The 16,594-nt window shown below is 41.6% G+C and overlaps 1 protein-coding gene across 2 annotated transcripts; it reads left to right on the top strand.

The window, feature by feature from the left end:
- The first annotated feature begins 230 nt into the window (after positions 1–230).
- NDUFS5 (NADH:ubiquinone oxidoreductase subunit S5) lies at positions 231–5,561 on the top strand. 2 transcript variants are annotated; one of them, XM_040231698.1, is made up of 4 exons: positions 277–387; positions 2,084–2,194; positions 2,306–2,523; positions 5,340–5,561. In XM_040231698.1, the coding sequence occupies exons 3-4, from the start codon at positions 2,308–2,310 to the stop codon at positions 5,442–5,444; spliced, it is 321 nt and encodes a 106-aa protein (XP_040087632.1). In that variant the 5' UTR covers positions 277–387; positions 2,084–2,194; positions 2,306–2,307; the 3' UTR covers positions 5,445–5,561. The 2 variants fall into 2 exon arrangements, with proteins under 2 accessions (XP_040087631.1, XP_040087632.1); XM_040231697.1 differs by lacking the exon at positions 2,084–2,194 and having other exon boundaries at positions 231–387.
- Positions 5,562–16,594: the final 11,033 nt, after the last annotated feature.

Below are 16,594 nucleotides of genomic sequence, written 5' to 3'. Positions count from 1 at the left end.
TTCACACTCCATGAGCTTAACCGCCACTGGAAGATGAAGAGGGTTTCCTTGGTCAAGTCCCTCACCAATCATAGCTGTAGTGAGTCCCAGGCACTGAAGGAGGAAGCAGCAGGAAATCACTAGACCCTGCGGATGCCTCTCACGCGGTTATCTGGGCAAGGTCCGCTTGTCCGCAGTCTCTGGAGGTCAACTCAGACGGCCGCGCAGGCGCAGACAGACGGGCTTGGTCTCTATGGTTCCGGGGCGCGACGGCGGAAGGCAGGTCGGCTCTCGGCGTCGCGCAGCGAGAGTCGCGCAGCGGGCTTCCTTTGCGGCAGGCCTCCTTGTCGCCTGAGGATCGTCTAGGAGAGGCGGCCAGCGAGGAGAAAAGGACACAGCGTCCGGACGGTAGGGGCTGTGTGTGTCCGCTGGGCGATAGAGCCTAAAGCGCGTCCTTCCGAGAGCTCTTTAACAGATTTCCTCTTGGCTTGCTGGGTGGATGACCTTTCTCTTGGCCATATTTTCTGCTTTCCCAGGCTCCGTGGTCCACACAGCCTATGTCACTGAAGCCTGTAGAATGCGCCTCTCTCGGCTCTTTGTCCAGGTTGACTTAACTTTCTGACAGACTCATACTTGGCCTTTTGTTTCTTAACCTGAAGTCCACGTTTCTTTCCCAGCTTGCTGCGTGGCCTTGCGGGATTTAGGCCCTGCCAACCTCTAAAGCTCTTTGCGTTCTTCCCGACGTGCACTCTGCGCTCCAGCCCCGTCTGGGTGCTCAGTGTACCCCAGGCATAACCCAGCACACCGGCTGTAACTCGTGCAGTGTGTGCCCCACCGGCATACTCTGTCACCGACCTGCACTTGATCCGTATCAAACGCCACCCATCTTAAAGGCATTTTCCCAGTTTCCCGGACAGAATAGGTGCTTCCTCCTTACGTCTTGTGCTCGCCCGTTGATTCCCAGTTCCCTCTGTGTGTCCTATGCTAGTGCTTAGGTTGCAGCTGCTCCCCACCACCCCCATCCCAGTGACTGGAACATTATTACTCAGTAAATCACTGAAAGAAAACTATCAATCTGGGTAGAAATGACTGGGTAGAAAACTTTAAAATTACATTCACCTGTAAGCCTGCCACTCATAAACGTAACTGTTGACCTTTTTTTGTGCTTCCTTTCAGTCTTCTTTTGAAGTTTTTTTTTTTACATTACTGTAACCCCCTCCTTTTTTTCATTAAACATTAAAATGTATATTTCATGTGTATTATCCTCCCCCCACCATTGTCTACCAGATGGGTACTGGATTTAATTATTCATTTCTCTTACTTCACTGGTGGCTAAGATGGTAAAGAATCTGCCTGAAATGCAGAAGAACCTGGTTCGATCCCTAGGTGGGGAAGATCCCCTGGAAGGGCATGGCAACCAACTCTAGTATTCTTGCCTGGAGAATTACATGGGCAGAGGAGCCGGGTGGGCTACAGTCCATGGTTTGGAAGAGTGGGGACATGACTGAGAGACAAACACTTTCACTTTCTCTATTGTTGCACTTTTAAGTTGTTTGAATTTCTTTTTTTTCCCCCAACAATTATTGAGCTCCTACCTGACTGGTCCCTATCCTCAAAGTTGTTCGAAAGGGAGATGTGCATATGAACAGTACATTTCGGGGGTGTGCAAGGTACTATGAAAGGTCTGCGTGCTGATGCTGTGCTAACACAGGGTGACATTCCCCCTTCAAGATGGCTTCTTAAAAGTGTCATCTAAGTTATTATCGATCAAAAAGTGGAAAGAAATGTTTTTATGCTTGTTCTTTTTTTATTTCAGTTATTTCTTCAGATCTATCTCAAAGCATTGGGATTACTGAGTCAAAATATTCAATACAGGGACTTCTTTAGTGGTCCAGTAGCTTAGACTCTACACTCCCAATGCAGGGGCCTGGGTTGAATTCCTGGTTAGGAAACTAGAGCCCAGTTCGCATGCTGCAGCTAAGACCCTGTACTGCCAAATAAATAACATATATTTTAAGAATTCAATAAAACACACTTTTCAACTTTTGATTAAAATGACCGTATCAATATAGAGGATTTTTAATGCATTGTTTTTTGGTTCAAGTTCCCTTTTCCTGGAGTTTGAGTTTTGTGAAAGCATGAAAATTGCTTATCTACCATGAACTGGAAGAACTTGTGTAATGAAAAAGTTTGGGGAGAAGAAATTGGGAGACTAGTACAAAATATCTTCCTAGAGGGTGGTTTGTCATAATTATCTCATTTTTCTCAGAAATTTCTCTTTTGACTGCAACTTTATGGCATTCCTTTTTTTCCCCTTCCACTTCAGCCATGCCGTTCTTTGATGTGCAGAAAAAGCTGGGTGTTGACTTAGACCACTGGATGACAATCCAGAGTGCTGAGCAGCCTCACAGGATTCCAGCTCGATGCCATGCTTTTGAGAAAGAATGGATAGAGTGTGCACATGGGATCGGTAGTATCCGAGCAGAGAAGGAGTGCAAAATAGAATTTGAGGATTTCAGAGAATGTCTGCTTCGACAGAAAACGGTGAGGAAGTGATGAAGATGGGAATGGAATTACTTCCTTGTTTCTCTAAAGCTACTTTTAAATACTTTTAACTGATCGCTGGGCATTGGCTTGCCCCATGTGAATTGGCAAAACTTGTGTGAAATACCTTCTCTACTTAGGTACCATGTCAAGGAAGTTAACTGTGTTTACCTGTTCAGTGTTCTTCCTCATATTCTCACATATTGGGTTGGCCAAAAAGTTCATTAGGGTTTTCCCATAAAACTTTTTGGCGAACCCAATATTTTCCTTAGCATTGTACCCTGCTGCAGCCATCAGGTTAGAAATTGCATATGTAGATTTCCATTTTTGCGTAGGCTGTAAAGAGTATCAACTAGTCTTGGGTGTTTGTCCTTGAAAATGTTTGGGCAAATATATTTCAAATTCATTGAACCTTCACTGGGGAAGAGATTAAAATCCTGTAGCTCTGTTACACTGAACCTGATAAAACAACCTCTAGATTTCTACTCTGCGGAAGATGAAGGTGTTAATGAGATTGTTTTAGGTGATCCTGACCGAAAATACAGGGGGAAAAGTGTTAGTAGCATAGCGTTTACCTCCTCAAGAGTTGAATGAATTGCATAACATATAGGGTCCTGTTCTCCTTTAGAGAAGAAATCTTTAGCTATGGCCTGTCATTTTGCCTATTTCTGTGCTTCACATATAACATAGAATTATTTTTATTACTGTCAACTCCTTGGGATTCAGGAATACAATTTAGATTTTCAGTTAAATATCTCTAAAGTTATCTGTATCCATTTTAAAATAGCTTGTCTTTTATAATCTGCTATTGGCATTTGGGTGAAGTAAAGCCAAATTTGGAAGGAATAAATGGTTGTCAGGTAATAATTTTGTCATGTTCTCTGGAAGAATATTGATCACTGAGTGATACTGTAGTAGACAAGGAGTGGGTGGTGGCTGGCCACCAACCAGCTAGTTCGCAGCATGTCATAACTTCTCTTCTTCTCTCCCCACTTATTCCTTGCTCAGATTAACACTTGATTTATTATGGAAAATGTACACCAAGAAGAGACAGTGTGATGAGGTGGAAAGAATATTAGATTGGGAGTTGGGAGAGCTGGATTTTGATGCTGGTTTTACCACCACTAGTTTTGTGACTTCAAGAAAGTCTTTCCCATCTAATCTTGGTTTCCTTATCTGGAAATATAATGTTGCTCTAAGGTCACTTCCTCATCCTGTGAATTTTTGAAGAGAGATGTTACCATTTTAGAGGTCAACTAAGTGAAGATGTTAGTGAATCAAAGAATTAGAATCAAACACTTTTCTAAGTTCTTAGAATGTAATAGTACATATATTTCTTGCAATAATCTCCTATGAGATGCTGTAGAATTATTTTCCCCACTGTATGATTAAAACATTGAAGCAAGGAAATATTAAGTCCATTACCTAAGGTCACATAGCCCAGTAAGAGGTGGAAATAGCATTGGAACCTGGCAGTGCTGATTCTGGACCCTGTGCTTGTATTCAGAACACCAAGTCACGATTGGTTCTAGCTGGGAGAGACATTTGACATACGGCTGTATGATACCTCGACCACAACTGCTTTTATGTTGGGAAATTCTTTACTAGAGAAATGTTAAGAATACAGTTTTTTAAATGGTTAATGTTTAGTATTGGGAATACCTAAAGTTTTTTTCTACTGAAGTTACATCCTCATTCTTTAAAGTTAATGGGATGTTTAATTGAATATACTGCCTCTTCATGCCTTTGTGAAAACCTAGTCCTTCACTCAAAAAGTATTTTTTGGATCACCTGTTATGTCAGGAACTATTCCAGGTACTGGGAATATAGCAGTAAGCAAAACAGCAAAAAGTCCCTGCCCTAATGGAACTCATTCGTGGGGCAAGGTTGGGGGTGGGATACAGAGAATCTACAAACAAGGTAAGACATAGCATGTCAGGTGTTGGTGAGTGCAGTGGGGAAAAGAAACAGAAGGATAGGAAGCACTGGTATGGTTGTTCTGTTCTTCAGTGGAGTGCTCCTAAAAGAGCTCAAGGATAGAAAACACTTGAGCAGAGACTTGGAGATTGTGAACCATGTGCACTTGAGGGAAGAGGAAGCAGCGAATGGAAGGGTCTCTGAGCTGGAGCAGAGAGAGCTGGAGGAAGGTATAAAGACATGAGAAGGGTCTTATAAGTCTTTCTAGGGAAGGATTCAGCTTTTCCTGTCAGTAAGATGAAAGCCACTGGGTTTTGAGCCAAGAATAGCGCATTCAGGATTGGTAAGTCTGTTTTCCATGTCCCAGAATCCGTTAATTGCGGCTCTCACACAGTCTTGGATAGCTTGATTTTCATCTGTAGGGAATGTCCTGCTGAGGGGAAAAGGCAGAACTCAAGGCCCTGCCTGTCTGAGCGACTACTGGCTGAGCACATAGGAGGTCTTTCAGTGCGGCCCACAGACCTCATTGGCCTGTTTCTGCTTCATTAATACCTAGTGAGCAGTCCTCAGCATATGTGTGAGGTGATGTCAGCTTTTCATATTTTTAAAGATTTTAGTATGCACAAGTATACCTCTTAAAGTTGCTGTATCTCTATTATTTTTGTAAATGCTTATATTCCTCTATATAATAGGAACATACTAGTTAACCGTTTTCAAGGAGGTATTACTATATATACAGCAGAAATTGATCCTTTAAAGATGGGATTTATCCCAGAGGCCCTCCAGGATGAAAAGCTTCCATAGTTTAAAAAGGAAACCAGTTTTGTATTCAGCTTCTCCAGTGCTCACTTTCTGGTGCGTATCTCCCTCTGAGTTTAAATATTTTCCTCCTTTGACAGATGAAACGTCTGAATGCCATCAGGAGACAGCGGGATAAGCTAATCAAGGAAGGGAAGTACACACCTCCACCTCACCACTCGGGCCAGGAGGATCTTCGGCCCTGAGTGGAGCAGCTGCCAGTGACTGGAGACGGATTCTCACATTCTCTCTTCTCTGCTGGAAACTACGTACTAAAAACCCCTTTGTGAGAGAGTCTAAAAATAAAGGATTGCTCCATCCTATTTGTTCTATTTTCTTTTGGATCATACTTTTCAATAATGAGGTTGCAACCTATTGTTTAAGTTTGGTAAAATGCTTTTACCTTAAAAATTAGCATCAAGGGAATATCAGTGGTATATTAGTACTTCTCATTGAAATGCTTAGAAACATGTTTTTAAAAGAAAAAATTCAGATGTAGAAGGGAAGGTATGATCCCTAGAAAATTAAATGTTGAGAATATAATGAAAACCTCAGGTATCTTGAGAATTTCTTGAACTATTTTTTGTCTTAAAATGCATATAACATAAAACATACCATCTCAATTTTTTTTTCTTTTTTTAATTTTTGACCTTGTGGCTTGCAGGATCTTAGTTCCCCAACTAGGGATCAAACCTGCATCCTCGGCAGCGAAAGCAGAGTCCTAACCACTGGACCAGGAAACCAAGAAATTCCTCATCTTAACCATTTTTCAGTGTATAGTTCAGTGGTATTAAGTACATTCACATTGTTGTACGACCATCCATCTCCAGAACTCTTTTCATCTTGGAAAACTGAAACTATACCCATGAAACGATAACTTCCTCTTCCCTCGTCCCCCTAGCGCCTGCTTTCTAGGTCTGTGATGTTGACTGCTCTAAGTACCTCATAAGTGGAATCGTACAGTATTTGTCTTTTTGTGTCCGAATTATGTCACTTAACATACATAGCGTATATCAGAGTTTCTTTTCTGAGGCTGAGTGTTTTCCATTGTGTGCATGTACACATCTTGTTTCTCCATTCATCTGTCAATAGACTCTTGGGTTGTTTCCATATTTTAGCTGTTGTGAATAATGCTGCTATCAATATGGTTATACAGATACCTCCTTAAGACCCTGCTTTCAATTACACTCCAACAAATAGTGCAGAAGGGTTCTAATTTATCCACGTCTTCACCAACATTTGATGTTTTCTGGAGTTTTTTGATAGCCACCAGATAGAAGGGAGATATCTCACTGTACTTTTTATTTGCATTTCCATAATTATTAGTGATGTTGCATCTTTTCATGTGCTTACTGGCCATTTGTATATCTTGACCATTATATGGATATATGTCTATTAAGTCTTGTTCATTCTTAACTGAGGTTTTTTTTGTTACCAAGTTTTAGGAGTTTTCTGTATATTTGGAATGCTGATTCAGATATATAATTTGCAAATATTCTCTCCCATCCTGTAATTGCCTTTTCACTCTGTTGATAGTATCTTTTGATGCACAAATGTAAAGTTCCTCCAGGGGATTTCCCTGGTGATCCAGTGGCTGCGCCACCAAACTCCCAATGCAGGGGACCGAGTTTGATCCCCAGTCAGGGAACTAGATCCCACGTGCCACAACTAAAGATCCTGCATGCCACAGTGAAGATAGAATATCCCACTTGCTGCAGCTAAGGTCTGGCACAGCCAAATAAATACTAGAGATTCTATGAATTTTAGGATGGGCTTTATTTCTGCAGAAAAATTTGAGATTTTGATAGAGATAGTGTTAGATCTGTAAATTGCTTAGGGTAGTATTGCTGTCTTAATAAGTCTAACAGTCCCTGAACACGAGATTTCTTTCCACTTATTAAAGTCTTTAATATTCTTTCAGATATGTTTTATAGTTGTCATGGTACAAGTCTTCCACCTCCTTGGTTAATTCCTAAGTATTTTTTTTAGATGCTATTTAAAAACATTTTTATTTTAAACTGGAATATAGTTGATTTACAATGTTATATTCATTTCAGGTGCACATGAAGTGATTCAGTTATACATATATTATTTTTCAGATTCTTTCCCATATATGTTATTACAGAGTATTGGGCAGAGCTCCCTGTGCCATACAGTGGGTCCTTGTTGATTATCTATTAGATGCTATTTTAAATGGAATTGTTCTTGTAATTTTCTTTTCAGATTGTTCATTGTTAGTCTTAGAGCATTTTAAGCCATAAATGTCAACTGTAAGGCTTGAATATAACAAACTGAAGCAATGAGCAGTGCTCAGTTGTGTCCAGCTCTTCTCAACCCCACGGACTATAGCCTCCCAGGCTCCCCTGTCCATGGAATTCTCCAGGCAAGAACACTGGAGCGGGTTGCCATTTCCTTCCCCCAGGGCTCCAACCGAATCTGCATCTCCTACACTGGCAGGCGGATTCTTCACCACTGTGCAATTCTCAAAAGGGAAAGCACATTGTGTCCTAGTCTCAGAATTGGAAATAGGGGATTTGGCATTCAAGCAGGGTCCTGCTTTTTCCTTGTGTGAGCCAAGCACGTTTTCTTAAACTAATCATTAAGCCATCACAATGGAGAAGCAAACTGGAGGCCTTCCAGCAAGATCCTGTGCTGTGGCCCTGGGTTAGGGTGTTTTATTTTCTCTAAATACACAAACTTCTCTGAATTCTTAAAGTCCCAAATGGTTTTAAGTGCATACATATTTATGGGAAAGCAGAGGCCAGTTGGAAAAATCAGAGAGGATAGCAGAATACTAATCAAGGCTTAGTGTAGGTACATGCTCTTTCATTCAAAGATATCTTTTATTCCTGAGCTCTGGGTTGTGTCGACAGAATGAAGGGAAAGCAAATCCCACAAGATTATATTTACCTAAAGGTAAAAAATGTGTGATAGAGAACACTTAGTTGTATTTGTTGGGAAGAATTGCCTTGATGTCTTTACAGGATATCAGAAAGCTTCCTTTACATCAGATATCCATAAACAGCTCTGGGACCAGCAACCCTGCTTCTTTGTCTTTGTATATTTAGCAAACTTTGTGCCTTAATCGGTTTTTTGAGAAAGTAGGACAGCAATGTTATGAGTCGGTGAAAGCAAGGAGCCAGCTCCAAGACCCCCGTCCTTTAAGCATTCTAATATGAACAAGCAGAGCTGTCTTTTTGAACAACTAGGCTGGTAAGAATAGGACTGAGAAGGTTAGCGGACAGAATGGCTGTGAAGTTCTTTGCTTTTGATGATGAAACATGAAGTTACTTGCTGCTCTTGCCCCCTCCCTTCATCTGGCAAATGGGACTCATAACTTATTTGGTCTGTGCTTTTTAACCCTGACTGCCACAGAGGAAACCACTGAATATTTTGGCAACTGCATTTCAATTTTTCATTTAATTTTTTTGAATAGGTAATTTATGTGGCTTAAAATTCAAACTGGATATATAATGAAAAATCTTTCCCAAGCATCCTGTTCCCCTCCCTTGGAGGAATCATCAGTCGTGCCCGACTCTTTACGACCCCATGGAAAGTAGCCTGCATCAAGCTCCTCCGTCCGTGGGATTTTCCAGGCAAGAGTACTGGAGTGGGTTGCCATTTCCTTCTCCAGGGAATCTTCCCGACCCAGGGATCAAACCCAGGTCTCCCTCATTGTAGACAGACACTTTACCGTCTGAGTCCCCTCCCTAGAGGCCACCAATGTTTTCAGTATTCTAGAGATTCTGTCTACACATATATACACACGTTTTCTTTACCCTTTTTGAAACAAATGGTAGCAACTTGTTCACGTAGTTTATGCATTTCGCTTTTTGTCCTTACTATATTCTCAAAAATGGTCTATATTAGGCACATGACCCAGTTGAAGCCAATGAATGACTCTTGCTTGGAATCCTAGAAAAGAGGAGTTATATTTCCTCTGGGTTTAATGCTGAGGAGATTTAGTTTTCATGCTGACAGACATAAATAATGTAGTGGTGCCCGTTCTTGGGGTGATTACACTCTGGGACTCTGTCGGAGTTGACTCTAAAGATGAATCCCTTAAGAATCTGCCTGCTAATGCAGGGGACGCAGATTCAACCCCTGGTCCAGGAACTGAGATCCCACACTCCATGGGGCAGCTAAGCTTCTGTGTGCCGCAACTACTGAGCCCCTACTCTAGAGTCCACAAGCTGAAACTACTGAGTGCAAGTGCCCTAGAGCCAGTGCTCCACAAGAGAGGCCGCTGCAATGAGAAGCCCAGGCAGGCACTGCAAGTAGAAAGTAGCCCCCACTTTCTGCAACGAGAGAAAGCCCACTCACAGCAATGAAGACCCAGTGCAGCCATACATAAATAAAAGTTTATAAAAAGATGAATCGCAAACATATAGAAGTGCAACCAACACATTTACAGCTCAAATTCTAGCAAGCTCAAAAAGCAGCACCTGGGAAGGTTGGCATTTGGATTAACCACAGGTGAAATCAATCTAATTAAGTGACGTCACTCCAAAAAAAAAGTGACAACTCATCTCCAACCCTACTCTAGGAGGAATCTGAATGATCATTTCCTCTAACGGTTAGAGGAAAGGGTTTTACTTTTGGGGAAACAAGTAGTATAATATATTAGGGGCTTCCCTGGTGACTCAGATGGTAAAGAATCTGCCTGCAATGCAAGAGACCCGGATTCAATCCCTTGGTCAGGAAGATCCCCTGGAGAAGGGAATGGCAACCCACTCCAGTATTCTTGCCTGGAGAATCCCATGAACAGAGGAGCCTGGTGGGCTACAGTCCAATGGGCTGGCAAAGAGTCAGACATGACTGAGTGTCTAACACACACACACACACATTGCATTAGCTTTTGTCCTTTTATAAACAGTATCTGGAATATACTATGAAATCATGAGGCATGAAGAAAAGCAAGAAAACTTGAAATTTATGAAAATTTAAGAAAATTTGACCTATAAAGAGAAAAATTTAACCAAACTATTGTAAACATAAATAAATGAAAATTCTAGAACTGGAAAATACAATGTCTGAAATCAATTCATTGATGAACTTAATGGTAGACTGGATACTGTAAAAGAAAGAATCAGTTAATGTGAAGACAGATCAATAAAAATGATCAAAATTAAAGTAGAGAAAAAAGACTAGGGAAAAAATATCAGTTATCTATGGAATAATATAAAGCAGTCTATATATAATTGGGCTTCCTGGTGGCTCAGCTGGTAAAGAATCTGCCTGCAATGTGGGAGACCTGGGTTCAATCCCTGGGTTGGGAAGATCTGTGGAGGAGGGAACAGCTACCCACTCCAGTATTCTGGCCTGGATAATTCCATGGACTGTATAGTCCGAAGTGTCACAGAGTCAGACACGACTGAGAGTCTTTCACTTTCACTTCACATATAATTAGAGTCTCAAAAGGAGAGGAGAGAGAGAATATGGCATATAACATATTTGAAAACAATCTGAAAATGCAATTAAGAAAACAATTCCATTTATAATAGCATCAAAAATTTTTTTTTAAATTTAACAAAGAAGGGTAAAACATAATCTTAAAGTACAAAATATTAGCAAAGGAAATTAAAGAAAACCTTTAAAATGTAAAGTCATCCATGTTCATGATCAGAAGACAAGATTGTTAGGATGGCAATACTTTTCAAATTGTTCTACATATTCAGCATATTCCCTATCAGACTCTCAGCTAGCTTCTTTGTCAAAATCAGCAGTTCAGTTCAGTTCCTCAGTTGTGTCCAACTGTCTGGGACCCCATGGACTGCAGCATGCCAGGCTTCCCTGTCCATCACCAACTCCTGGAGCCTACTCAAACTCATGTCCATCATCCCCATCGGTGATGCCATCCAACCATCGCATCCTCTGTCGTCTGCTTCTCTTCTTGCCTTCAATCTTTCCCAGCATCAGTATCTTTCCCAATGAGTTGGTTCTTCACATCAGGTGGCCAAAGTATTGGAGTTTCAGCCCCCCAAAATCAACAAATTAATGTTAAAATTCACATAGAATTATAAGAGGCCCAGAATAGCCAAAAGAATCTTGAAGAACAATGTTGAAGGACTCTCACCTTCCCAATTTCAAAACTTAATACAAAGCACACTAATCAAGATAGTGTAGTATTAGTGTAAGGATAAATAATTAGATCAATGGAATAGAACTGAGTCCAGAAATTAACCCACATATCTACAGTCAATTGATTTTTGACAAGTGTGCCAAGACCATTTAATGGGGAAAGAATAATCTTTTTTTTAAAATGGTGCTGCGATAGCTGGATAATCCACTTGTAAAAGAATGCAGTTTGGACTTCCCTGGTGGTCCAGTGGGTAGGGATCTGCCTGCCAGATGAGTACATGGGTTCAGTCCCTGGTTTGAGAAGATTCTGAATGCCACTGGGCAACCAAGCCCATGTGCCACAACTACTGAAGCCCATACCGCCTGTGTGCTGCAACAAGAAAAGCAACCACAGCAAGTCTGTGGACTGCGACTAAAGTAGCCGGGCTTGCTGCAACTAGGGAAAACTCACACACAGCAACAAAGACACGGTGTTGCCAAAAATTAATTAAATTTTTAAAAAGTATAGATTTTTAAAAATGAAATTTGATCCCTAGTTACCATATAAAAATCAGAGTGTCTTTTCACAGACCCATTCTAGCACTGGATAAAATCAAGTTTCCACAAATTCAAGGAAATCAACCAGTAATATAACTGCCTGAAAGAACAAAAATCAACTTAGAAAATAATAGCAAAAGTCAGAGTCTCTATAATTTATTTTATTCCCAGTGTTCAATATACAGTAGACATGTTTACTGTAAACAGGAAACATGACCCATAGTAAAGGAAAAGAGCAGTCAACAGAAACAGAGCCCCAGGAGACTCAGAAGTCCAATTAGCAGACAAGGACTTAAAAGCATCTATTAAAAATATGTTCAAGGAATTAAAAGAAAAAATGACCATAGTGCATGAACACATGGGAAATCTTAGAAGAGAAATAAAAACCCAGGAAAAGAACCAAAGAAAATTTTAGAATGCAAAACTGCAGTATCTAAAATTTCAAATTCACTGAATGGGCATAACAACAAATTGAAGACAATATATCAATAAATGTAAAGGTAGCTTTTTTCTTCTTTAACATCTCTGCAAACTACGAAATAGTGATGAGAAAAATTAAAGGAGACTGTGGTAGCCTGCTTCTACAAAGACTCCCAGTGATCCCCATACCCTTACATGATGCCCTATGTAATCACCTTTGGTTGTGTGTGACCTGATTTAGTGACTTGCTCCTAACAAATAGAATAGGGCAGAAGTGATGGGGTGTCACTTCAAAGATTAATTTACAAATACTATTAACTTCCATTTTGCTGATTCTTTCTCTCCCCCAGTCTCACTCACTCTTCTCACTTGCTCACTCTGAAGAAGAAAGCTGCCATATTTTAACCTGCCTAGGACTTTGACATCACCACCCAGCAGTAAGAAGATGTCACTCATCCATCCAGAAGAGGTTTTGCAAGAGAAGAAATTGATGAATGGGATTTTTAAACCTGTGTATGAAGTTCAAAGCAAATCTCTGAGTGAGCCACATGTCAGACTGAATAGAATCAATATGGCAAATATTTGAGAACTGAATTATAATGTGCAGTATTATGTAGGCTTTCAGCTTGGTCTCAGGTAGCACACAAATGAAGCAGACCAGAATGGCACCCAAGCACTCTGAAAATTAAATCATCTTTGGAATGACAGCCCATAAAATTAGGCCAGAACCTGCATGCTAAACTCAATAGGGTGACTGCCAGCTAAAACAGATTTAAATAGGATCAGAGTTTTCTAACATAATATGCAAAGTGCCTAGCTTTCAATTGAAAATCACTCATTATGCCAAAAACTAGGAACCTGAATGAGAAAACATAATCAATAGATGCTAGTACTAAGACTTTAGATGTTGAACTTATCTAACAAAGATTTTAAAGCAGTCATCATAAAAATGTTTCAACAAGCAATCACAAACTCTCTTGAAACATAATAAAAATCTCAGCAACTAGAGAAATATATAAAAGAACCAATCTGAAATTATTGAACTAAAAAATACAGCGACCAAAACAAAAATTCACTGGATGGGCTAAGCAGTGGAATGAAAATACAGAAGAAAGAATCAGTGAACTTGAAGATAGATAAATAGCACAGTTCTAGAAAAAAATATAATAGAATGTATGTATGATCTGGGGTTGGCAAAGATATCTTACAAAGAACACAGAAGTTACTAACCATTATTTAAAAATTGAGAGATTGGATGTCATCAAAATGAAGACACTATTCATCAAAAGACACTATTAAAAAATGAATAGGTAAGCCAAGATTGGGAGAAATCTTCAAAATACATATCTTATATCCAGAGTATGTGTATATACATATATATGTAGTGGCAGGGGACATATATACACACGTGCATATATTATATTTCTGCAAATCTATAATTAAAAGGCTAACAACTTCAGGGTTTATTTGTTTGCTTGTTTTTTAATAGCAGAAGATTTGACTACATACTTCTACAAAGGAAGATATATGAATGGTCAATGAGAAAGTACTCAGTCCTCACTAGTAACCAGGAAACTGCAAATTGAAACTACAGTGAAAGGGACTTCCCTGGTGGTCTAGTGGTTAGGACTCTGAGATTCCACCGCAGGGGCACAAGTTCAATCCCTGGTGAGAGAACTAAGATCCTACAAGTTGTGCAGCCAGAAAAAAGAAATAAATGGTTTATTGGTCAGCATTCTGAACAATAACAACAAATACTCAAGAATCATGGGGCCCAAATGCGGACTATCCAAGCTAGAGCAAAGAGAGAGCCATGGTAGAATAGATGAGGTGAATCAGGAGCTTACTGATGGCAGTGCAGGGGTGAAGGGATGATGTGGTCAGAGCGTGGAAAATTGATCAGGTGGTCTCTGAGAAGGATGGGTGGAAAGGACAAGAAAGCTTTTTTAACTTTTTATCATATGTTGGAATATAGTCAATGAACAACGTTGTGGAAAAAAACAATGTTGTGATGGTTTCAAGTGAAAGCAAAAGTTGCTCAGTCATTTCTGACTCTTTGAGACCCCATAGACTATACAGTCCATGGAATTCTCTAGGCCAGAATACTGGAATGGGTAGCCTTTCCCTTCTCCAGGGGATTTTCCTGACCCAGGGACTGAACCCAGGTCTCCTGCATTGCAGGTGGATTCTTCACCAGCTGAGCCACAAGGGAAGCCCAAGAATACTGGAGTGGGTAGCAGCAAAGGCCTCAGCCATACATTGATCTATGGTTTTTAATGGGAAGCACATATTGGCCCCACAATCTGTTGCTTGGAGGAAGCAGGGAGACTAGTTGAGGCCAATGCAGGGACACAGACTTGGCCTGGAAGAGTGAAAGTGAAAACGCTCCACTATCAGAGGCGTCAGGTAGAGGAGGGGGTAGAAAAGAGTCACCTTGAAGGTAAAGTCCCTGCCGTCCTAAGGGAGGGCAGCCCTGGGGTCCCCACCAGGAGTCAGTTGAAATGGTGTCCTCTCCTCCACCCAACTACCCAACCTAGGCGCCTGGAGGACTCAAATTCCTGTAACTGGCACTTGTCACTTGTGGATCAGAGAGATTTGCAAAAAAACAATCCAGGCTGGGTTATTTATTATTAATCTGCATATCATTTGAAGACACTTGTCTGCCAGAAGATAAAAACCTGAGCAACCCTGGACTTCTGTGGCTCTCACTGCCTGGCAGTTCTCCCAGCCATGAAAGAGGCAGGGAGAACTCAAAGTTCCCACAGAATCCCAAATGAAGCCTCAAGTTCGGTGGACATGTTACTTGCATCATAATATCAGGTATCCTCAAACCCACTCTTGATGAGTTACATCTGGAGTGGGGTTTGCGGCATGTAGTGTCTACCAGGATTGGATATCTAGCCCAGGATGAGTTCCAAAAGGAAGGCCTGAGCAAAGTATCCTGCCAGCCCAGACAGTGGAGAGTCTGGTGATAACCACCCCAGGAGGGACAGCTCCATAGCACCGGGCTCTGTTCTGCTTCTGCCAGAACGAAGGATACCAGCCACTATGCTGCCCCATGTTCTTCAGAGTAAGTCCTAGCTGGGGTTCTGAAGGACTGATGAGACTAAACCTGAAAACCGAATCTGTGGTACAGGCTATGAACTGTCCTCAGAGGGTCCCAACAGGAAACACACGGCACAACCAATTCAGGAAGATTTGAAGAAGGTTTAAGAAGGTTTAATAAGCTTTCTGTTTACAGTGGTGCGGGCAGGATGTAGAGAAGCCACAAAGGAGAGTGTAACACTTTAGGGTGTGAGGAGGCACAGAAGGGAGCTGCTCCTGGAAGCCAGAGACACACGGAGCTGGGCAGAGTGGGCCTGGGAGGAACTGCCAGCCTGCAGCAGCCCCGCAGTGGGGGAGGAGGCTGGGGAAGAAGTGCCCTGGTTTCACACTCCTCTCTCCCCATCTCCCACCCATCCAGCTCCTCACCGGCCAAACCTAAACAGAGGTCAAAGGAGAAGGGAGCCCACTGATGTTGTCTTACCACTCCTAGGGCATGGAGAAGGGTGAAGAAGAGCAAAGAGCAGAACTGGAGGGGCCAATGGAACATATCCTGCACACAGGCAGAGAGATCTGGAGCCAAACTCCTGCTGTGTGACCTTGAGCAAGTCACACACCCTCTCTGAGCTGCAGTTTCTTCAGCTGCAAAGTCGAGATCACTCTATTTACTTCACAGACTTTCCCTGACAATTAAGTGAATACATACACACACACACAAAACCCAGAACCACTTTGGACACAATAGGTACTAGATGAAAGATAACTGATGTTGCTTCTTCTCTTCCCCTCAGCCTCCTCCTTTTCCTCCGCCCCCTCCCTGTCCTTCCTACTATACTATGGGGCTCTTGAAGGGTCTCTGAGTTGAGCTTCCTCCTAGTCTGATACCAGTGCTCTTGCTCCCTTATGCCACTGAGGACCAGGCATTCGGCACTGTGACCAAGGAGAACGATAATGTCGCAGGCCAAACACGCTGGCAAGATATATTGAACTGAGGCCCTTGTTGATAACCTTGTTTTGTGTTTGACCTCCCCAGAGGTGGATCACCTAAGGGAAGCCAAAGCTCCTGCAGGAAGCCCATGTCCACTGTCAACTGTCAGGCTTTGTTTTATCCAAACAGAGCACAGAGGTTCTCATCATTCCTCAGCTCTGGTCAGAGTGAATGGTGGCTGTTCCTGCACATAAAAGACCAGAGGTGGGAATTCCCTAGGGGTTCAGTGGTTAAGACGCCATGCTCTCATTGACAAGAGCCCAGGTTCCATCTCAGGTCAGTGGACTG

This window comes from Oryx dammah, unplaced genomic scaffold (assembly GCF_014754425.2).
Source record: "Oryx dammah isolate SB20612 unplaced genomic scaffold, SCBI_Odam_1.1 HiC_scaffold_28, whole genome shotgun sequence".
NCBI classification, from domain to species: domain Eukaryota; kingdom Metazoa; phylum Chordata; class Mammalia; order Artiodactyla; family Bovidae; genus Oryx; species Oryx dammah.
Note: the sequence above shows the minus strand (reverse complement) of the source record. Positions and strands in the feature narration are given on the sequence as shown.

Coding starts and splice junctions, on each gene's coding strand:
- NDUFS5 (XM_040231697.1), top strand. CDS start 2,308: ATGCCGTTCTTTGATGTGCAGAAAAAGCTGGGTGTTGACTTAGACCAC. Junction 2,524..5,339: donor GTCTGCTTCGACAGAAAACG/GTGAGGAAGTGA, acceptor CTCCTTTGACAG/ATGAAACGTCTGAATGCCAT.